This window comes from Ostrinia furnacalis, unplaced genomic scaffold (genome assembly GCF_004193835.3).
Source record: "Ostrinia furnacalis isolate ACB-3 unplaced genomic scaffold, ASM419383v2 OfSCF1110, whole genome shotgun sequence".
Lineage (NCBI taxonomy): Eukaryota > Metazoa > Arthropoda > Insecta > Lepidoptera > Crambidae > Ostrinia > Ostrinia furnacalis.
This window is the reverse complement of record NW_021131349.1, coordinates 593,558-608,608: the sequence shown is the minus strand read 5'-3', so window position 1 is coordinate 608,608 and position 15,051 is coordinate 593,558. Positions and strand designations below refer to the sequence as shown.

Genomic DNA, 15,051 nt, shown 5'->3' with positions numbered 1-15,051 from the left:
TGTATGGATGCTGGAAACATTGAATTTTGGTATGGACCCAGTTAATTTTGTAACCTAGTTGGTATCGTTGGATAGAGCTCGTGAATCACTTTCAGGATCAGTAACCAGTTTTTGAATATCTTGTATAGTTTTTAATATTATGTGGTTTTACTAAATGTATGGAGGCTGGAAACATTGAATTTTTGGATAGATCCAGTTTATTATGTAACCTATTATTGGTACCGTTTGAAAGAGCTTGTGAAGCACTTTCAGAATCAGTAATCAGTTTTTCGATATCTTGTATAGTTTAGAAATAATCGAGTGAGATCACTTAACGTTTCCACCCTGTATTTGATAACCACCGTGAACTTTGTAGAAACAAAACGTGTTTAAAAAACTAAACTGTCATTTTGCTGTCATTGTCAGTTTTGTCCAAAATAGTTGGATCGGTGAAAAAATCAAAAAGTTCAAAAAACCTTTATAGATTACAAACCAGTTCATCAGGATCTGAATTTTGATTCAAAAATGTTCATAGCCAGATTGAAGCCCTTATATTACATCAGCGACAAGATTGTCGTCAGAAATTTGAGGAATAGCAGGATAGTTAGTCCACCAGCCAACCCTGGCTTGAGTAGAAGAATCAAAGCATTTAAAGAGGACGGTCTCAAGATAGAAGATGATGATCCTGAAGAATTCATTGAACGATCAGACAGTGACTTTAAAAACGTTAGTATCTTATGTTGCATTTAACATAAACACCTGATTTTATAACCTAACTTTTATTCATGCATCAGCTTTGTTATTTTTATTTTGTGGGAAAACAAAAATCTTTAAGGTTTGTCACTTTTGGCATGATTTATTGTCACTTTACAGGTTGGAGAGGCGTATAACGAGCACATGAATGAAACACTGATTGGCAAATATGAGCTACGCCATCAAATCGTCAAGGATAAGTACTTCAAGGAGAATATGCCCAACCTTTTGACTTGGAGTGAGAAAGAACAAATACGACATTTGGCCAATACAGAGCCAGATGAGTGGACCCCTGAGAGACTTGCAGAAAGTTTTCCTGTTACTGCAAGTACTGTCAAGGTAACTACTTCAAGTGTACCTACCTAGTTGAACTAAAAAAATATACTACAAATATTGATTATATAACTTATTATAATTTGTCAATTAATTTGCTATTTTGTTTTACAGAAAATATTAAAGTATCCCTGGAAACCTGCGACAGAAGAACGCATAGCTCGCCATGATGCTTCAGTGATGAGAAATTGGAGGGAACTCAAAGAAGGTTCTTTATCAATATCTGAAGAGATCAGACAGCATTTCCTTAAATTCTCTGACAGAACTATCCCACCACTAAATGCAAAATCTATCAAAATTGATGTAACCCAAGACGAAAAAATGGGAGAATTTGAACAAATAATAAGGAGATGTGCAAACAAGGAGACTGCAGATAACACAGAAGAAGATACCACCAACCAAGAAACAGAAGTTGAAGAATTTAAACACAAAAAACAATTTAAAGACAAAAAGCTTATGACACTAGATCAACTCAAGGACAAAATAAAAAATCGCCTAGATAGTGGCAATGAAGTAGATATCAATGATGAAATTATTGCAAACACTGTTTCTAGCAAATCTGTTCAAACTAAGTCCGATTTAAATAATGAAATTGAACTCCCTGATGTAAAAAATGAATCTAAAGCAGTAACAGGGTACAAAGAAAACACACAAAATGAAAAGAATATTATGGATTATCCAGAGAGGATAAGAATTCCTAAAAAGGCTTATAAAAAAGGTGCTACATATAAAGTTAATGATTGCTACTATGATCATGATGGTAGATTCTTGTACAGAGTTCTAGGAATGTCAAATAATTAGTATTAAGAATAAATGAGAAATAAAGATAGAAAATAAAACAAATTTTATTTGAAGCCTTATATTTTTTATAAAAATTATATGCATTTCATTATACTTGTCCATCAAAATAAAATAACTAAAATTTTAATACAACACATATACACCCATTTGGTATGCAAACATTATTTGCAAGTCTTTTACTTTGTAATCGTAATTTTGATCAGAACCCCTTAATTAAATATTGCAGTTTTCATAGACCTTTACAAAAATACTCTTGAGTGACTATCACCATTGTACATGTTGTAGAACAAAAAATATGGCTTGAAACAATCACTATAGGGCAGCTAAAATTATTAAATTAATAATATCACTAAAAGCTACTGGATACAGAAAATGAAATAAATAAATTGTAATGAATGGCAATGCTTTTACTCAAAAATGACTACAGTTATAAGACATAGTTGCCTCTGTTATGTATACCTAAGGTTGAGTTAGTTGCATAAATAATGTTTTTTGCCTTTACACTGAATGTTAGTACAATATGAGTATTGTTTCGCGTTGAGGTTGTGAAGAAACCCATACATTTTCTGTTTACTTGTTTTTCATTCTTTCAGAACTTTTGTTCACAAAATGATTAATGCTAGGTATTCACTAGGGCAGATTTAATTAAAGACACTCATGTCTTTAGATATTACGTCGTTTTCTTCATACACAGTCGTTGCTAGAAATATCGCATTAATCAATATTTTGCATGCCACTTTTAGCGACACGTGTAGCGGGAAATTGGTTCCGTAGTGAATACTAAGCCTTATGGAAAGGACAATGGCTTTCTCCTAGATCTTCATCATTTACAACATGTTTGCATCATTATTTCAGATAAAGTATTAGTAAGAAAAAACGAAGTATTGTAACTTCACGTTTCAAGTAAAGATGCATAGAGATGCATAATATGCTAATACAAATTTTAAAAAACATAGGCCAGTTCTCACTAACAGTTACGACCATCGATGGCCTTACGTATTAGATAATATTTAAAAAATAACACAAAATAATGTTTTACAACGGTTGATAACCATAAATAATAAAAATTGATTTTATTTGATTATGATTTTATCATATTCTATAGTTACATGATAGTGTTGACACATCTACTAAATACTTTTGAATTTTGGCAGTCACATTATTATTTGTCTTACAAAAGGTTAATTTAAAATTGCAAAATTTTGATCACAAAACATGATTTTAGAGTAGAAAAACAAAATAAATAATATGTATTGGAATGGACTCAAATAACTGACATACACGACATAAATAATGTGACTTTGTGAAGAACACAATCATAAACGCTAAGTAACATTCGTTTACGAATTCAAACGTGTACTAAGATCACACAAAACCTATATAATTCTGAACATTGCCATCGGTGGCGCTTATCCTATTCTATACAACATTAATATGTACACTCGCGTCGTTACAATCCACACTAAATAGCGTTTAGCACCCACATTCCTAATCTAATGGATATGCAAAAATGTGAATGTCGATCTTAAAAAGCCTATTTTTTGGGGCATAATTAATTAGAATTAGGCCATGCCATGGGTTATGAATTACGTTTACAATAATGGCGCCGTTACATTATGTGGGAAATTGATCGAATCGTAAAGTGTAAACATGCACATCAGTTAGTTTCGCCGTATCGTCGCCCATACTTCGGGGTGCGTGCTAGCGCTTCTGTTCAATTAATTTCCCGCACAGTGTAACTGCGCCATAAGGACAACCTCCAATATAATCAAAGATAAAATTTGCACACATACAGTTGATCTTACAATCTAATTTATTAAACACCAAAAGAGGTGGTTTGATACATGAGATATTGCAATTTATTAATTAAAATAAGTATAGCCGTTTAAATGTTCAACTCTCATGATAGACCGTCTTGCTGGTATTTTAAAATAAACACGCATAAATACTGCAGTTGTTACAGTCAGCGTCGAATAGTTTGTGACACCCAAAGAGGCCAAAAAGTTGACAACACAACCTTATTCCAATAGTAACAAAGACGTGTTGCGGACTTATTTGCTACTTTAGGTGTCACGATCTATTTGTCGCTGACTGTAAATAATGTCCCCGGGTTGGACGGGCGTGAAATTCGACTGATTTTTGCATTGGACTATAGACGTGGACGGTGGTAATTTATTTCCAAAATGCAAACATTTTCTAAGCTAATAGTTAAATACTGTTCGAGAAATTTAAATCACATTGCACCTAACATTATAGTCATCGAAGTAGTAATTCGTCCATTATTGTATGCACTCTAGGATATAAAACGTGCTTGTCTTACATTATTGAATAAATATTTATAAATGGATATTATTAGATACATTACATTCTCTAGATATAACAGTACATATAGATTGAAATAGTGATTTATTGCTAAGTATTGTATTTTATTATATAAAAAGATTTTATACATCCAATATTATTCAAAATAACATATTTAAGTCCGCGAGAACAGAATTGGGATCAGGTCCTTGAAGTGATTTTTTATTTCGTGCAAATGTTGTTCTTTATATTAGGCAACTAAATCGATCACAATAGTGGTAATTAAATTTAGTATAACTATTTATGGACAAATAGAATACAGTTTTCAGAGAAAATTATTAAGACTATAGACATTTTTATGTTCGTAAAGTTTCAGAGAAATGTATTCAAGAACTTATATTGACTTGCAAATTGAAGTGGGACAAATCAGGGCAGATTAGGAACAATCGTAATGCTTACGAGTTTTTGTCTTCATTTCCACTTGATAAGTGAAATGAGACTTCCTAAGAACATTTCTCTAGAAGAAAATAACTATGTAATTACAATCAAACCAAGTGTTAGTTGCCATTGACATTACATCATTCCGTAAACAGAGAATGACTATACGCTGCTCGAAATAACAAATATTGGGTTTGGTACCGAAGAATAGACGTGTAGTAGTGCCCAAAGGTCTCACTATTGATGGCGGTAACACACTTCTACCACGAAATCTTGGCAGCGAGTTTCGCTGTCATGATTTAACAACGAAGATGTGCTATATAGAGAATTTGAATTATCAATATGTGGCCGAAGAAGTTCAATACATCGTTGTCTTGTTCTAAAGCGTAGGTGTTAAGTTTTATAAGCCAGAGGATGAAATTGCTTTTCTCAACCTTAAGACTAGTCAGTAAGTGTCAAAGTCGCTACCGCAGGTGATGCTTAGTCTAGTCCTTTCTTCCAGCTGTTATAGAGCGCGAATGTTGTCTTATAAGCCAGAGGATGAAATTGCCTTTTCAACCTTAGGGGCCGTTCAAGTATTACGTAAGCAGATTTCTTACCATTTTTTACCCCCCCGCCCCCCTTGTCATCAAAAGTAAGCAAAGCACTTACCCCCTCCCCCTAGGCTTACGTAAACATTTTTAGTTATAAATGTTTTTTATATTGTCATTTTTAAAATAGGAAAATTCATGAAAATTTTAGGTTTAACTGATACACATAGAGTAAGGGACAAAAAAATATAAAGAACTAAATCAGAAATAAAGAACATAACAAACATAATTGCATCAATTATGCATCAACATAAACACAAATGATAACTTTCAATGCTTACAATACGTTTAGTATCCAAACAAAACACGCGCGCGGGAGGCCGGCCTCGCGTATAATAATATGCGGACTACGACTCTCTTTCAATGGGCAGTGTCGGCACGAGAGTTAATTAATTATTAGACAAGTGAATAGCGCACGGTAATTTCCCTAATGTGCGGTAAGTCCCCTAATCAGTTCTCAAAGCGAGTGCCTACGCATATGTATTTTATTTGCGGGAATCCCCGAAAAAACGTAAATAACTAACGATTACGTAATCATCATCTAGACCCCCCTACCCCCTATGTCATCCAAAATAAGCAAAACAGAGACCCCCCCACCCCCCCTTGGTGCTTACGTAATACTTGAACGGCCCCTTAAGACTAGTCAGTAAGTGTCAAAATTGATCCGCAGGTGATGCTTAGTCCTCAGTCTAGCCTCAGCCGCTTGAAGTAGTGACGACAACAGACGGCCGTAGGAGAGGGCGGGAGGNCGGCCCCTTAAGACTAGTCAGTAAGTGTCAAAATTGATCCGCAGGTGATGCTTAGTCCTCAGTCTAGCCTCAGCCGCTTGAAGTAGTGACGACAACAGACGGCCGTAGGAGAGGGCGGGAGGTCGCCTCCCGACTGTTCTGTATTATTTTCAACCTTAAGACTAGTCAGTAAGTGTCAAAGTTGCTCCGCAGGTGTAATTTAGTTTTCGAAGTCTAGCCTCAGCCGCTTGAAGTAGTGACGACAGCAGACGGCCGTGGGAGAGGATGGGAGGTCGCTTCCCAACTGTTCTGTATTATTTTCAACCTTAAGACTAGTCAGTAAGTGTCAAAATTGCTCCGCAGGTGATACTTAGTTCTCGAAGTCCAGCCTCAACCGTAGTGAGGCGACAGCAGACGGCCGTATGAGGGTGGGAAGTCGCCTCCCAACTGTTCTGTGTTATTTTCAACCTTAAGACTAGTCAATAAGTGTCAAAATTGCTACCGCAGGTGTAATTTAGTCTTCGAAGTCTAGCCTCAGCCGCTTGAAGTAGTGATGACAACAGACGGCCGTGGGAGAGGATGGGAGGTCGCTTCCCAACTGTTCTGTATTATTTTCAACCTTAAGACTAGTCGGTAAGTGTCAAAGTTGCTCGGCAGGTGATTAGTCCTCGAAGTCTAGCCTCAACCGCTTGAAGTAGTGACGACAACAGACGGCCGTAGGAGAGGGCGGGAGGTCGCCTCCCGACTGTTCTGTATTATTTTCAACCTTAAGACTAGTCAGTAAGTGTCAAAGTTGCTCCGCAGGTGTAATTTAGTCTTCGAAGTCTAGCCTCAGCCGCTTGAAGTAGTGATGACAACAGACGGCCGTGGGAGAGGGCGGGAGGTCGCTTCCCAACTGTTCGAGGGTTTGGGCGTATTCTTTTCAACCTTAAGACTAGTCAATAAGTGTCAAAGTTGCCTCGCAGATGATGCTTAGTCCTCAAAGTCTAGCCTCAGCCGCTTGAAGTAGTGACGACAACAGACGGCCGTGGGAGGGCGGGAGGTAGTGAGGTCATTTTCGCCTCCCAACTGTTTTTCAACCTTAAGACTAGTCAATAAGTGTCAAAGTTGCTCCGCAGGTGATGCTTAGTCCTCGAAGTCTAGCCTCAGCCGCTTGAAGTAGTGACGACAGTAGACTGCCATATGCGGGCTAAGTCGCTTCCCAACTGTTATGTATTATTTTCAACCTTAAGACTAGTCAGTAAGTGTCAAAGTTGCACCGCAAATGATGCTTAGTCCTCGAAGTCTAGCCTCAGCCGCTTGAAGTAGTGACGACAACAGACGGCCGTAGGGGACGGAGGGAGGTCGTGAGGACGAGCTTCTCCTCCCAACTGTTTTTCAACCTTAAGACTAGTCAGTAAGAGTCAAAATTGCTCCGCAGGTGATGCTTAGTCCTCGAAGTCTAGCCTCAGCCGCTTGAAGTAGTGACGACAACAGACGGCCATATGAGAGGGCGGGAAGTCGCCTCCCAACTGTTCTGTATTATTTTCAACCTTAAGACTAGTCAATAAGTGTCAAAGTTGCTCGGCAGGTGATTAGTCTTCCAAGGCTAGCCTCAACCGCTTGAAGTAGTGACGACAACAGACGGCCGTAGGTATTATTTTCAATCTTAAGACTAGTCAATAAGTGTCAAAATTGCTCCGTAGGTGATTTAATCCTCAAAGTCTAGCCTCAACCGCTTGAAGTAGTGACGACAACAGACGGCCGTAGGGGACGGAGGGAGGTCGTGAGGACGAGCTTCTCCTCCCAACTGTTTTTCAACCTTAAGACTAGCTCGTAAGTGTCAAAGTTGCTCCGCAGGTGATGTTTAGTCCTCAAAGTCTAGCCTCAGCCGCTTGAAGTAGTGACGACAACAGACGGCCGTAGGTATTATTTTCAATCTTAAGACTAGTCAGTAAGTGTCAAAATCGCTCCGTAGGTGATGCTTAGTCCTCGAAGTCTAGCCTCAGCCGCTTGAAGTAGTGACGACAGCAGACGGCCGTAGGGGACGGTGGGAGGTCGTGAGGACGCGCCTCTCCTCCCAACTGTTCAAGTGCTCGTGTGTATTCCTTCTGGAGAGCTATGAGGTCGATGTTATTCTCGCCGAGAGCTGCCATCGCGAGGAATAGGATGTCTCTGTGAATGGAAAATTATGTGTGAGTACCTATGTGGTGTATTTTTACGCAATAAATATTCTAATTCTAACGCAGCGTAGGACGTCCACCTACAAGGTGGACCGACAACCTTATAAAGATAGCCGCTACCAACCGCACGATATGGAAAGCATTGGGGGAGGCCTATGTTTAGCAGTGGACGTCCTGTGGCTGAAATAATGATTCTGATTATAAACGCCAACGGCCGTTTACATCGTGAGACTACACTGCGTCACGTTTCTTATGTACTGCTGTGGTCTCGTCAGTGCAAGCACTATGTTCAAATGTTGATCAGAACGTTTAATCAGTGCAAAGTTCCTAGGCGAAGCAACAGGGGTATGGTTGTCAACTAATACTGTTATTATAAACATTATTTATTAATAAGTTATTACTACGTTATACATGGAACATAACGAAATTAAGTTCAAACCTGTAATAAGAATGGAAGCGTTTGTTGCCCGATGTATTCTCCCGCCACGTCGCTAGCTTCTGTAGCGCCTCCGTCAAGTCGTTGCTCAGCAGACCGTCCAGTAATGCTAATATCACACTGCAAAGAGAAGAATAATTATAATTAATTAATCTTATCGATTTCAGTGTCCAAAAGAGTAGTATAACGCTCTGTAGCGTGTCGTGTCAGCTCACACGCTATTAAGGTATCAAGTACTTGACACGTTTATGTGAAATAGTTTTTGAGTTATGAGGGGGTCAAAAGTGGTTCCAAATCTTTTGTGTAAACACACGGTGCTGCTCGCTAGTTCGGTTACTAGAACTTGGCTTGACACGCTACCGAGTGTCTAGATTGAGGAATTTATTGAGCTGGCGCGCTAGCTAGAGAGACTACTGACGATACGATTGCTGACGTGCTAGAATCGGAAAATTAAGCATTTATGAGTAGGAAGCGGAGTTGTAGCCAGCTAGAGTTACGAAAAGTTACGAGTTGGCGGCGAAGTATCACGCTCTGTAGCTCGTGCGCTAGAGTCAGAGTTAGGTTACGCGCTATACACATAAACACTCAGGAGTTGAAGGCAGAGGTGACTCGCTCTGTAGCTTGCGCGCTACACATACGAATGGGTACACTCAGCAGAATCAGAATTAGAATCATCATTTATTTGCTTTATATGTGAAGCAGTTTTATTGCAGCTGAATAGATTCGATCTGTAGCTCGCACGCTATACAAGTGGCTATACTCACGAGTTGGCAGCGGAGGTGTCTCGCTCAGTAAGTAGTAGCGCTTGCAGCGCTCGCGAGCGCTGATGGTCAGCGCGGCGCGCTCGCCACGCGTGGTGCAGCGCCGCTCCCGCTTCACCGTGAAGACGAGCCACATCGCAGCTACAATGCACTACATGACCTATACACAGATACTTACGAGATGGCCTGTAGTCCCACGCGCTGACACAAGCTAGTATAATGGTCGCGCTACTTGTTAGCTCGCGCGCTATAAACAAACACTGAGTTGGCAGCGGAGGTGTCTCGCTCAGTAAGCAGTAGCGCTTGCAGCGCTCGCGAGCGCTGATGGTCAGCGCGGCGCGCTCGCCACGCGCGGTGCAGCGCTGTGGCCGTTTCACCATTTAGACGAGCTATAATGCACTGCACAACCTATACACAGATACTTACGAGATGGAGGCAGTTTTTTTCTCTCTGTACACACATGAGTAGGGACACTCAGCCGCGGAATAGCCTCCATCTGTATCTAGCTACTTGTTAGCTTGCGCGTTAAACAAGTAGCTATACTTACGAGTTGGTGGCGCGTATGTCACGCGGTACAGTCAGAATGTAACGCTATGTATGTAACACACGCTGTGGATACAACACTTACGAGTTGGCTACGGGCGTGTCGCGCTCTATAGCGCGCGGAGCTAACGTTAGCATGAGTGACTATACTCACGAGTTGGCAGCGGAGGTGTCTCGCTCAGTAAGCAGTAGCGCCTGCAGCGCTCGCGAGCGCTGATGGTCAGCGCGGCGCGCTCGCCACGCGCGGTGCAGCGCCGCTCCCGCCTCACCATGCAGACGGGCTACGTCCCAGCTACAACGCACTGCACAACCTATACACAGATACTTACGAGATGCCCGCGGAGTTATCACGCTGTAGTCCCACGCGCTAGAGACACAAGCTACTATAATGGTCGCGCTACTTGTTAGCTCGCGCGCTATAAACAAACACTCACGAGTTGGCAGCGGAGGTGTCTCGCTCAGTAAGCAGTAGCGCTTGCAGCGCTCGCGAGCGCTGGTGGTCAGCGCGACGTGCCCTCCACGCCTATATGCAGATACTTACGAGATGGCCGCGGAGTTATCACGCTGTAGTCCCACGCGCTGACACAAGCTAGTATAATGGTCGCGCTACTTGTTAGCTCGCGCGCTATATACATAAACACTTACGAGTTGGCAGCGGAGGTGTCTCGCTCAGTAAGCAGTAGCGCTTGCAGCGCTCGCGAGCGCTGATGGTCAGCGCGACGTGCCCTCCAAGCCTATATACAGATACTTACGAGATGGCCGTGGAGTTATCACGCTGTAGTCCCACTCGCTAGAGACACAAGCTAGTATAATGGTCGCGCTACTTGTTAGCTCGCGCGCTATAAACACAAACACTTACGAGTTGGCAGCGGAGGTGTCTCGCTCGGTAAGCAGTAGCGCTTGCAGCGCTCGCGAGCGCTGATGGTCAGCGCGGCGCGCTCGCCACGCGCGGTGCAGCGCCGCTCCCGCTTCACCGTGCAGACGAGCCACGTCCCACAACGCACTGCACAACCTAATACACAGATACTTACGAGATGCCCGCGGAGTTGTCACGCTGTAGTCCCACGCGCTGACACAAGCTAGTATAATGGTCGCGCTACTCGTTAGCTCGCACGCTATAAACAAACACTTACGAGTTGGCAGCGGAGGTGTCTCGCTCGGTAAGCAGTAGCGCTTGCAGCGCTCGCGAGCGCTGATGGTCAGCGCGGCGCGCTCGCCACGCGCGGTGCAGCGCCGCGCCCGCTTCACCGTGAAGACGAGCCACATCCCAGCTACAATGCACTGCACAACCTATACATAGATACTTACGAGATGGTCGGCTAAGTTATCACGCTGTAGTCCCACGCGCTAGAGACACAAGCTAGTAAAATGGTCGCGCTACTTGTTAGCTCGCGCGCTACATAAGTAACTACTTACGAGTTGGCAGCGGAGGTGTCTCGCTCAGTGAGCAGTAGCGCTTGCAGCGCTCGCAAGCGCTGATGATCAGCGTGACGCGCTCGCCACGCGCGGTGCAGCGCCGCTCCCGCCTCGCCGTGAAGACGAGCTACGTCCCAGCTACAACGCACTGCACAACCTATGCAGAGACACTTACGAGATGGCCGCGGAGTTATCACGCTGTAACCCCACGCGCTAGAGACACAAGCTAGTACATTGGTCGCGCTCTGTTGCGCGCTATAATCACAAAAACGAGTTGGCAGTGGAGGTGTCTCGCTTAGTAAGTAGCAGCACCTATAGTGCGCGCGAGCTCTGGTCACGCAGTAGCCCCACGCGCTATACTGACGAGTGGTCGCGCCCTGTAGTGCGCTACTTGTTAGCTCGCGCGCTACAAACACAATCACTTACGAGTTGGCAGCGGAGGTGTCTCGCTCAGTCAGCAGTAGCGCTTGCAGCGCTCGCGAGCGCTGATGGTCAGCGCGGCGCGCTCGCCACGCGCGGTGCAGCGCCGCTCCCGCCTCACCGTGAAGACGAGCCACGTCCCAGCTACAATGCACTGCACAACCTATACACAGATACTTACGAGATGGCGGCCGAGTTAGCACACTGTAACCTCACGCGCTAGAGACACAAGCTAGTATAATGGTCGCGCTACTTGTTAGCTCGCGCGCTACAAACACAATCACTTACGAGTTGGCAGCGGAGGTGTCTCGCTCAGTAAGCAGTAGCGCTTGCAGCGCTCGCGAGCGCTGATGGTCAGCGCGGCGAGCTCGCCACGCGCGGTGCAGCGCCGCTCCCGCTTCACCGTGAAGACGAGCTACATCCCAGCTACAACGCACTACACCACCTATACAAAGACACTTACGAGATGGAGGCAGAGATTTTTCTCTCTGTAGATGGCGCGTTACACACATGAGTAGGGACACTCAGCCGCGGAATAGCCTCGATCTGTATCGAGCTACTTGTTAGCTTGCGCGTTATACAAGTAGCTATACTTACGAGTTGGTGGCGCGTATGTCTCGCGGTACAGTCAGAATGTAACGCTATGTATGTAACACACGCTGTGGATACAATACTTACGAGTTGGCCACGGGCTTGTCGCGCTCTATAGCGCGTGGAGCTAACGTTAGCATGAGTGACTATACTCACGAGTTGGCAGCGGAGGTGTCTCGCTCGGTAAGCAGTAGCGCTTGCAGCGCTCGCGAGCGCTGATGGTCAGCGCGGCGCGCTCGCCACGCGCGGTGCAGCGCCGCTCCCGCTTCACCGTGAAGACGAGCCACGTCCCAGCTACAACGGACTGCACAACCTGCAAATATTATACTAGTGTTAAAGTTGACAGGCAGCAATAAACTACCAACCTCGACGACCTTTTGCCCTGTAGCCTCATTCACGTAACAAAACTTCAACGACAACAAATCGCTGAATGCGATCCTATCGAGTAATCGTTCTATCGAAATGTCCCTTATTAATACGGATTTAGAACTGTTTTTCAATGGGACGACGAAATAAAACGTCAATGATAACAAATCGCTGAGTTGCGATCCTATCGAGTAATCGTTCTATAAAAATGACCCTTGTGAATACGGATTTAGAACTTTTCAATGGGACGACTTCTGAACGTCAGCGAGATCTTGTTTGTCAAAATACGTGATTAAGGCCACTGGTAATATACAACACGCGCAAAAGAAAACCTCGCTTAGCTTGAGAAAGAATTGGGCAGGTTGAAGAGGAGGATATGATCCTCAATGGGGCCTGTAAGACCTCCGGTTTAGAAAAAAGTATAACGCATGTCACACTGTAGCTTGCGCGCTATACTAAAGCTCGCGTGCAAAAGTTCAACACTAATTTTGCACTTGGCCGGTGCCTTTCTATTGTGTTATTTTTAAATGATACGATTCAAGTAAAAAAAATCACACCTCAACTCGTGATAAGTTTACACTCCACATCCGATCATACATTACAGTTTCTATCACTTACCAACTTTATCAGTCTCCGTAAGAGCGTCCAAGCTCAAATATTTGGCCTGGAAATCTGGACATAGGAGGTCAGGCAGGTGGTTTTCGATGTTGGCACGATCCAAGAACCACACCAGATTCCAATACACAATCGGATGCGATTCTACGAACTCTGGCTCCGCTAGACACGTATCTCCTTCTCTACCTAGAAATAATATTGGAAATTAGATTATTAAAAGCCATTATGAACTGTAAATTGCAGGAGTTAAAGCTGAATATACATACTTAATATTGATTCGAACTCTTTCCGCAACACCAAGGGGTTTAGATAAGGCACGCTAAGTATTTCTGCTTGTGTTTGATTTGTTCGGACGATCTGTAAAGAAAATATTTTTAGTTAGTGCACAAATGACTAATATTTCCGCTATCCCCTCGAGTTAAAGTAATAGATGATTTTTAAAAGAGGGTTCACCACAATAGTCCAGCTGCCGAGGAAGATCGATATAGCGTAAATTCTCGAATCTACAGTCCAACAGCGAGAGGGGGAGCTATTGAGGTCACAGCAGTGAGACAGGGGATAGTGACGTCACAGCAACCAGTAGGGAGATGATAACGTCACAGAAGCGGACATATTGTGACGTCACAGCACTCACAGCATTAGTTTACCTGTACAGACAGCAGCGGCACCGTATGACGCCCGCACGCAGTACAACGCGTATTGAGATTGGAGTCGTCGGCCGCCCAGCCCGCCATGATGTCTTCGTCGTATAACAGCGAGATAGTGACGTAATAACAGCTAGAGAGGGAGATAATGACGTCACAGTAGCATCAGCTTACCTGTACAGACAGCAGCGGCACCGTATGACGCCCGCACGCAGTACAACGTGTATTGATATTGGAGTCGTCTGCCGCCCAGCCCGCCATGATGTCTTCGTCGTATAACAGCGAGATAGTGACGTCACAGTAGCGAGGTAGTTACGTCATAGCAGCTAGAGAGGGAGACAATGACGTCACAGCATCAGCTTACCTGTACAGACAGCAGCGGCACCGTATGACGCCCGCACGCAGTACAACGCGTGTTGAGATTGGAGTCGTCGGCCGCCCAGCCCGCCATAATGTCTTCGTCGTATAACAGCGAGATAGTGACGTCACAGAAGCTAGAGGAAGATAATGACGTCACAGTAGCATCAGCTTACCTGTACAGACAGCAGCGGCACCGTATGACGCCCGCACGCAGTACAACGCGTGTTGAGATTGGAGTCGTCGGCCGCCCAGCCCGCCATAATGTCTTCGTCGTATAACAGCGAGATAGTGACGTCACAGAAGCTAGAGGAAGATAATGACGTCACAGTAGCATCAGCTTACCTGTACAGACAGCAGCGGCACCGTATGACGCCCGCACGCAGTACAACGCGTGTTGAGATTGGAGTCGTCGGCCGCCCAGCCCGCCATAATGTCTTCGTCGTATAACAGCGAGATAGTGACGTCACAGAAGCTAGAGGAAGATAATGACGTCACAGTAGCATCAGCTTACCTGTACAGACAGCAGCGGCACCGTATGACGCCCGCACGCAGTACAACGCGTGTTGAGATTGGAGTCGTCGGCCGCCCAGCCCGCCATAATGTCTTCGTCGTATAACAGCGAGATAGTGACGTCACAGAAGCTAGAGGAAGATAATGACGTCACAGTAGCATCAGCTTACCTGTACAGACAGCAGCGGCACCGTATGACGCCCGCACGCAGTACAACGCGTGTTGAGATTGGAGTCGTCGGCCGCCCAGCCCGCCATAATGTCTTCGTCGTATAACAGCGAGATAGTGACGTCACAGAAGCTAG

General features: G+C 44.2%; 2 protein-coding genes across 2 annotated transcripts in view; one reads left to right on the top strand and one right to left on the bottom strand.

Annotated features, from left to right (window-relative positions):
• The first annotated feature begins 406 nt into the window (after positions 1-406).
• On the top strand, positions 407-2,203 carry LOC114351240 (uncharacterized). Its single transcript, XM_028302378.1, has 3 exons — positions 407-705; positions 853-1,071; positions 1,180-2,203. The coding sequence occupies exons 1-3, from the start codon at positions 505-507 to the stop codon at positions 1,864-1,866; spliced, it is 1,107 nt and encodes a 368-aa protein (XP_028158179.1). The 5' UTR covers positions 407-504; the 3' UTR covers positions 1,867-2,203.
• Positions 2,204-2,612: 409 nt separating this feature from the next.
• The window catches only part of Crag (DENN domain-containing protein Crag), a 46,138-nt gene continuing 33,699 nt past the window's right edge, over positions 2,613-15,051 (bottom strand). Inside the window, 6 exon segments of the mRNA XM_028302379.1 lie at positions 2,613-5,164; positions 7,004-8,077; positions 8,525-8,641; positions 11,950-12,106; positions 13,237-13,419; positions 13,500-13,590. Coding sequence (XP_028158180.1) covers positions 7,888-8,077; positions 8,525-8,641; positions 11,950-12,106; positions 13,237-13,419; positions 13,500-13,590 — 738 coding nt within the window. The 3' untranslated portion in view covers positions 2,613-5,164; positions 7,004-7,887.

What these genes read in the sequence shown, in the direction of transcription:
- LOC114351240 (XM_028302378.1), top strand. Translation starts at nt 505, where the DNA reads ATGTTCATAGCCAGATTGAAGCCCTTATATTACATCAGCGACAAGATT. An exon ending in CAGACAGTGACTTTAAAAAC is followed by an intron (nt 706 to 852) that starts GTTAGTATCTTA and finishes GTCACTTTACAG; the next exon opens with GTTGGAGAGGCGTATAACGA. An exon ending in TTACTGCAAGTACTGTCAAG is followed by an intron (nt 1,072 to 1,179) that starts GTAACTACTTCA and finishes TTTGTTTTACAG; the next exon opens with AAAATATTAAAGTATCCCTG.